Below are 7,943 nucleotides of genomic sequence, written 5' to 3' on the forward strand. Positions count from 1 at the left end.
ATATATATATATATTTATTTATTTATTTTGCGAGTTGGTTTCAGCTGTCACGCGGAAGAAAGCAGTGACTGAGACAAGGCTGAGAATGCTGTGGGAAGGAGAAGTGGTCGCGAGAAACAAGGAACAAGTCAATCTCTGTCGAGGTTTAAGACAAAAATCTGAACATATATCCAAGCAATAAGCTTACAACATGTCCAAAGACGAATGTTTCAACTCCATCCATCTCCCGACGGCAACTTCTTTTCTCTTCTGTTCGTCTCACTATAAAAGGAGACAGTTGCAGCTTCCTCTTTTCATCAATATTATTAGGAATTAATAGTTTTGTGTTAATTATCACCTAAGCTGACATAATTGAGCTGCATTTGCATGCATGCTTCCTTCTTCCAAAATGTTTACGAGGATTGTCTTTGTCTTAACTTGCTGTCTTGCCCTTGCATCTGTCCATAGTACTCCTCTTCAAGATTTTTGTGTTGCAGACCCCAACAGCAAAGGTACTGCGTGTCTGAAATTTCTTTCTATTCCCCTTGCCTCATTTTTTTTTATAAATTTATATTAAGTACTGATAAATGAAGTGTCTCTTAGAATATCTCTTCCTTTGAACTTTTATAAAAATCGAACCAAAATAAATTAAAGTTGGATGGTAAAATTAAACTCAGTTAAAATATAATGACAATTTGGTATCCGAACCAAAGTTATTGATTGATAATATCCTTTTCTGCATTTCTGCTTCATGACAGTTGTTGTCAATGGCTTGGCTTGCAAGGATTCAAAGCTGGTTGTAGCCGAGGAATTCCACCTCACAGGGCTGCATTTGACAGGCAACACTTCAAACCCCTTCGGGTTCAAGGCGACCCCAGTTACAGTAGCCCAGCTACCGGGGCTGAACGCCCTGGGAATCTCAATGGTTCGTTTAGACTTTGCACCATGGGGTCTTAACCCTCCCCATACGCACCCAAGGGCTAGTGAAATGTTGACTGTCTTGGAAGGCACCCTGGAAGTGGGGTTCATCACTTCCAACCCTGAGAACCAATTGTTCAAGAAAGTTCTTAACAAGGGTGATGTATTTGTGTTTCCTATGGGCCTTATTCATTTCCAAAGAAATGTTGGATATGGGAATGCCGTTGCGGTTGGAGCCCTTAACAGCGAGAGTCCTGGGGTTATTACCATTGCTAATTCAGTGTTTGGCTCAAATCCAAGCATTCCCACCGATGTTCTCGCAAAGGCTTTCCAGGTTGACCAAAATGTGATTTTTCAGCCGCTAGCTAAGTTCTAGACAGCCATTTGTAATACCAAATGGCTGCTAATGTCTGTGTATTTCTGTTCAACATTTTAAAGTTGTAAAATCAAATAATAAATGGTGAAAGTATATAATCTTTCACTTCCAAAGAAGATTGAAAGTGCTTAGAAACTGAGAACTAAACCATGCATGCGTTAAAGCTAAGAAAACTAAGGGTAAGGTTGAAAAACTATAAATGCAGATAAAAATGCTTGATTTCTAGTTTCGAGGACCCTTTCATCCTCCTTTAAATCTTGCATTTATGCTAGGATGAAGGCTTAATACGAGCTTGCATATGTAATTAACTTGCAGTGGGACACTCTTCCACTTACCCGAAAATGCTGAACATGAATTGATAACAGCCCATTATCTCCTAAAGGTAAACGTACAATAAGTGAATGGATATATATCAAGTAAGATTTTTTATGACATCCAATTAGATCGTAAACTCTGTCCAACCTTGCCTTACCTTACTTACCTCACATTCCTTAGCCTTTGCCTGAAATATATTTTCTAATAAACAGAGAGAAGAATGACCCATTACTTGTTAAAATTTCAAGCTTATCCGAAATTGCTGAACATGAATTGATAACCGCCCATTATCTCCTAAAGGTAAACGTACAATAGGAGAATGGATATAATTTTTTAGCATTTGCTTGAAATATAGTTTCTAATAAACAGAAGAATGACCCATTACTTTTACTTTTAACTTCGGTCAAGGCTAAAACTTGTTAAAATTTCAAGCTTTTCAAGCTTATACGTGTGAACTTCAATCATGATTGACAATATTCCCAAAAAGGTCAAGATTTTCAAACTCAACAATTTGTAAATTTCAACAAGTTTATAGCCTTCAAACCCTAGCCATATACAAAATTCAATCAAGATATAAAAGCTCAGATCTTAGCTTAACAATTCTCTAAATTTGGATATACATCATATGCTAAGAAATATATATGAATATATCCAAATATTTGGCTTATTGATTGATAAATGATTTTCCTACTTAAAATAGCAAGATTTGAATTCTCTTTCCTCGATTTTAAATATATATATATATTAATAGACTTATTAGAAGTGGAAAGTTAGAGACAAGAGGGCACAAGAGAATTTGATACACCTTTTAATAGAAAAGATCGGTAGAATTAATTTAATAAAAGGAAAATTTGGCTTAACTATATGGTGGCTTCTTCAATTCTACAAACAAATAAATTGAAATCAGCTGTAAACGTCAATGAAAGGGAACACCAGAATCTGTCCAAACGAAAAAAGGGTTGTTTTACAAAGGCCAATTGAATCTTGATCCAGGTTATTAAGATCATATTCTAACAAATTTCTACAGAATTAAACACTAACGATTATATATTCTCTTTTAAAAGTAAAGATCACTTCATTAACATATTGACGAAAGCAATAAGTACATAAAATGTGAACGTCATCGTAAAACAAAATAATTTTTCAAACAATCAAATTTATAAATATAACTAATAGTTAATATCAGATTTTGCATTAATTGAATATCAAATTTAATAGGATCATTTGTCAACTTATTAATAATCTAAAACATACAGTGAATTTGCCGTCTTCCTAATTGAATTTTTAAAATTTTAATATGTAATATAATTATACAAGAAATGAATCTTGCAAATGGATGATAGCTAACAGGTATCTCTCTCCTCCGTCTGATCACTATAAAAGGAGAAGCACTGCTTTTTCCTTGCACCGAGCAATATTTGTTGCAAATGGCTGCCAAAACCCTGTTTAGAGCACTCCTTGCTCTAACTTGCTTCGTTGCATTTGCATCTGCTCAGAATGGATTTGAATCTGGTCAGAGTGCATTTGCATCTGGTCAGAGAAATAGTGCTGTTCATAAATCAGTAGATGATTATAAATCAGATAGTGAAGATGTATCTTTAAAACCAAAGCAAATCATCGAAACTGATGACAGAGGTAGTGCTGCAATATCTGATGATCATATTAATGATCATAGAGTTGGTGCTGTTCCAAATCAATCCTATCGTAGACATAGTCCGCATCAAAATTTTCACCAGGCAGCTGATCCCAAACACCAACCAAAGGAAGGTACATCTGCAATTTGGTTTTGTTTCTTTTTTTTTTCCTTTATTAATGGATGAATATATATTAATATTGGTTTATGGTTTTGTGCTGCTAGGCTAGCCATTGATGAGTGTATTGTTCCAATCCTAGCAATATTACCAGTGATCATCTCGCCAAGGCTGCCAAGGATTTGAGTTATCTGCTACAAGCAAACTTCAATAAGGGTCTTTATTTGTTTGTTCTAAAATGTCAAATTTCCTCTCTTTACTCTAATTTGAGCTTGTGATTACTTTATGCTATATTGAACGGAGTGTTCTTATGTGTGTGTCATATGACGTTTTAGTAGAAATGTGTGTGCAATGGGATTTTGTATCATTGTATTGGAATAAAAGAAGGTGTTTATTGTCTAATCTTTGGCGTATCAAGTACTTGAAATATTTGCAACAGTTATATTGCTCTCTCAGGTGCATTGTCTTTGTGATGAAATGCACTCCAACTCCAATAATAACAATGCAAAGCAATAACTATCCAAAGGTCAAGAATGATGATCTTAAGTGCTAGCTACGTCCATTTGAATTGTCTATATAAAGGCTAAGGCAGCTTCGGCAAATTTGCTTATATTTCCTCCAAACTTCCAAGAACTTGCATCCCTCTTAGTTTCTTCCTTTCATCCAACACACACACACACAAATAATATTATCATGTTAATGGTCTTTTAATGAAATTTTATACTGTCGTTATTATCATATAATTATTGAGATTATTGAGCTGATGAGATTTTGGATGGTTTTGATTGATCACTTTAGTTCATCTGCGCAGACCATTAGTTTGTTAAATCCTAAAAGTAATATATCAATATTGCACCTTGCTAATTGTCCTTTAGACAATATTTGGAGGGGACAATTTTAAAGACAGTGATTCCTATCATGCTTACGATTTAAAGATAAGTTGAGACAGTTAGCAAATAAGATGACCTCATTCAATTGATGATTTTACAAGATTTAAAGTTCTAAAACAGTTGAGAACTAAATTAGCTATGAATTATTTAAAGCTAATTAAGAAAACTATATAAAGTAAACATTGAAAAACATAAATGAAGATAAAAATGGTTGATTTCTAGTTTCTACAACCCTTTTCTCTTCCTCTAAATCTTGAATTTATACTAGGAAGAAGGCTTAATACGAGCAAGTACGTAAGTAATAAACTTGCGGTGGGGCATTCTTCCAATTATCCGAAAATGCTGAACATGGGTTGATAACAGCCTATTATGTCCTGAAACTAGAGCCTGCAAGGACAAGTAAACGAACAATAAGAGAAAGGATGTGAAAATCATTGTCTTCATCCTCTGGCCGGCCTTTTGGTTCGAAAAGAAGCATTATATATTGCAGGAGGGTCATTCTCAACAAATTTCGCCACATCTCGACGAATATACCTGCTATACAGTCCATTAATAAAGCATAGTTAAATACAGACAACAAATAGCTCTCAGTTGGACCCAGGCAATTTTGAAGAATCACTGGAAAAATTATATCAAGATTGCCTGAATTGTCCTGGATTAGTTGATGGACATCAATCCAATGGCTGCAAACAATACCTTTGCCGATTCGTTGGCCAAGTCTGATGTGGAAAAAGTGGACACTATTGTTTTCCTTGGTCGGTTGCTGCATCTAAAGGTTGGCCACTGCCGCTTATATGGGACGTGGAGACGTTGGTGCTGTACTGATTGTGTTTGCGATGTATGGAGTTACATTTATGGCGTAATGCTGTGATGGCCTCTGGGTTTGATGTCTGTTGGCAATGGATGCACTTGGTGCATGGGTAGAGTATTGGATGGTTTTGGTTGGGTGTGCCTCTGTCTTCAGTTATAGATCATCTGTTTTGAGATTCTTGGGGGCCCTGTTATTGGCTGGTGCACTTTGGTGGTGAAAACTATGCTGCTGTGTTGGTCTGAATTTATGTGTTTTTAGTTATTTAATGTGTGCCTGTAAGCTGCTGTATGGTTTTCCTTCCATTATTCTTAGCGGCTGCCATTACTGTTTCATTACTCTTAGTTGAGTCATAAACGACCACCATTACTTGACCTGAAAAACCATATTTCCTATGGAACTGTTGAAAACAAATTTATGAGCATTGCCTTGGAGATGAGTAGACGTGTTAGAAGTGGACAGTTAAGGACGAGGCCGGAAGAGAATTTGGCGTAAGTATATGGTGGTTTCTTCAATTATGGAGAAGTAATAACAATAATACAACTAAATCAGCTGTCATGTAGCAACGAAATGACAATGAAAGAGAACCCCAGAGACTGTCCAAACAATAAAAAGGTTGTCTCACAAAGACCAATTCAATCTTGGTCCAGGTTATCAAGACTAATCAATCTATATACTCTCACAAATTTCCAAAGAATTAAGTGACAAGGATTGTCTATAAATAGTTTTCTTTCAAAAGCAAAGAATACTTCAATAAATGAAAACAATAAGTATGTAACAAACCCACGTCAACACAAAACAAAATAATTTCTTGAATAATCTAAGTTATCAACGTAATTAATCATCAATATTAGATTCAGTGTTTATTAAATATCAGATTTGATAAAATCATCTGTTGGAAGGCACCCTGGAAGTGGGGTTCATCACTTCCAACCCCGTGAACCAATTGTTCAAGAAAGTTCTTAACAACGGTGACGTATTTGTGTTTCCTATGGGCCTTATTCACGTCCAGAGAAATGTTGGATATGGGAAAGACGTTGCGGTTGGAGCCCTTAACAGCGAGAGCCCTGGGGTTATTACCATTGCTAATTCAGTGTTTGGTTCAAATCCAAGCATTCCCAGCGACGTTCTCGGAAAGGCTTTCCAGGTTGACCAGAATGTGATTTTTCAGCTGCTAGCTAAGTTCTAGACAGCCATTTGTAATACCAAAGGGTGTAATTCTTTGCTGCTAATGTCTGTTTACTTCTAATAATCAAATAATAAATAGTGAAAGTATATAATCTTTCACTTCCAAAGAAGATTGAAAGTGTTAAGAAACTGAGAACTAAACCATGCATGCATTAAAGCTAAGAAAACTATAGGTAAGGTTGAAAAACTATAAATGGAGATAACAATGCTTGATTTCTAGTTTCGAGAACCCTTCCACCCTCCTTTATATCTTGTATTTATATTAGAATGACCCATTACTTTTACTGTTAACTTCGGTCGAGGCTAAAACTTGTTAAAATTTCAAGCATTTCTAGCTTATACGTGTGGACTTCAATCATGATTGAGAATAGTTTCAAAAAGGCCAAGATTTTCAAGTTCAACAATTTGTAAATTTCGACAAGTTTATAGCCTTCAAACCCTAGCCATATACAAAATTCAATATATAAACTCAGATCTTAGCTTAACAAGTCTACAAACTTGGATATACTTCACATACCAAGAAATATATATATGAGTGTATCCGAGCATTTAGCTCATCAGTTGGTGTATAATTTTCTTACTTAAACTAGCAGGATTCAAATTCTTTTCTCTTTATTTTAAATATATATATATATATATTAATAGACTTGTTAGAAGTGGAAAGTTAGAGACAAGAGGACAACAGAGAATTTGATACTCCTTTTATTAGAAAAGACCGGCAGAATTAATTTAATAAAGAGACAATTTGGCTTAACTATATGGTGGCTTCTTCAATTCTACAAAACAAATAAATTGAAATCAGTTGTAAACGTCAATGAAAGGGAACACTAGAAAAAAAATGTTGTTCTACAAAGGCCAATTGAATCTTGAACCAGGTTATTAAGATCATATTCTAACAAATTTCCAAGGAATTAAACGACAATGATTATGTATTCTTTTTTAAAAGTAAGGATCACTTCATTAACATATTTACAAAAGCAATAAGTACATAAAAAGTGCACGTCAACATAAAATAAAATAATTTCTCGAGCAATCAATTTTATAAATGTAACTAATAATTAACAGCAGATTTTACGTTCATTAAATATCATATTTAATAAGATCATTTGTCAACTTATTAATAATCTAATTAAAATATATAATGAATTTATCATCTTCCTGACTAAATTTTTAAAATTTTAATATGCAATATAATTATATAAGAAATGAGTCTTGCAAATGGATGACAGCAAACAAATATCTCTTTCCTCCTTCTCACTATAAAAGGAGAAGCATTGCTTTTTCTTGCATCGAGCAATATTTGTTGCAAATGGCTACCAAAACCCTGTTTATAGCACTCCTTGCTCTAACTTGCTTCATTGCACTTGCATTTGGTCAGGATACATATGCATCTGGTCAGAGTGTATTTGCATCTGGTGAGAGAAATAGTGCTGTTCATAAATCAGTAGATGATTATAAATCAGATAATGAAGATGTATCTTTAAAACCAAAGCAAATCATCGAAACTGATAACAGAGGTAGTGCTGCAATATCTGATGATCACATTAATGATCATAGAGTTGGTGCTGTTCCAAATCAATCCTCTCGTAGACATAGTCCGCATCAAAATTTTCACCAGGCAGCTGATCCCAAACACCAACCAAAGGAAGGTACATCTGCAATTTGGTTTTGTTTCTTTATTTTTTTTCCTTTATTAATGGATGAATATATATTAATAT

At 34.5% G+C, this 7,943-nt stretch overlaps 1 protein-coding gene across 1 annotated transcript; it reads left to right on the plus strand.

Annotated features, from left to right (window-relative positions):
• The first annotated feature begins 249 nt into the window (after positions 1 to 249).
• LOC18595064 (putative germin-like protein 2-1) lies at positions 250 to 1,273 on the plus strand. The gene is made up of 2 exons (XM_007022849.3): positions 250 to 491; positions 738 to 1,273. Exons 1-2 carry the CDS (start codon positions 371 to 373, stop codon positions 1,271 to 1,273), a joined length of 657 nt encoding a protein of 218 aa, XP_007022911.2. The 5' UTR covers positions 250 to 370.
• The last annotated feature ends 6,670 nt before the right edge of the window (positions 1,274 to 7,943 follow it).

Source organism: Theobroma cacao, chromosome 6 (genome assembly GCF_053813885.1).
Source record: "Theobroma cacao isolate CCN51 chromosome 6, ASM5381388v1, whole genome shotgun sequence".
Lineage (NCBI taxonomy): Eukaryota > Viridiplantae > Streptophyta > Magnoliopsida > Malvales > Malvaceae > Theobroma > Theobroma cacao.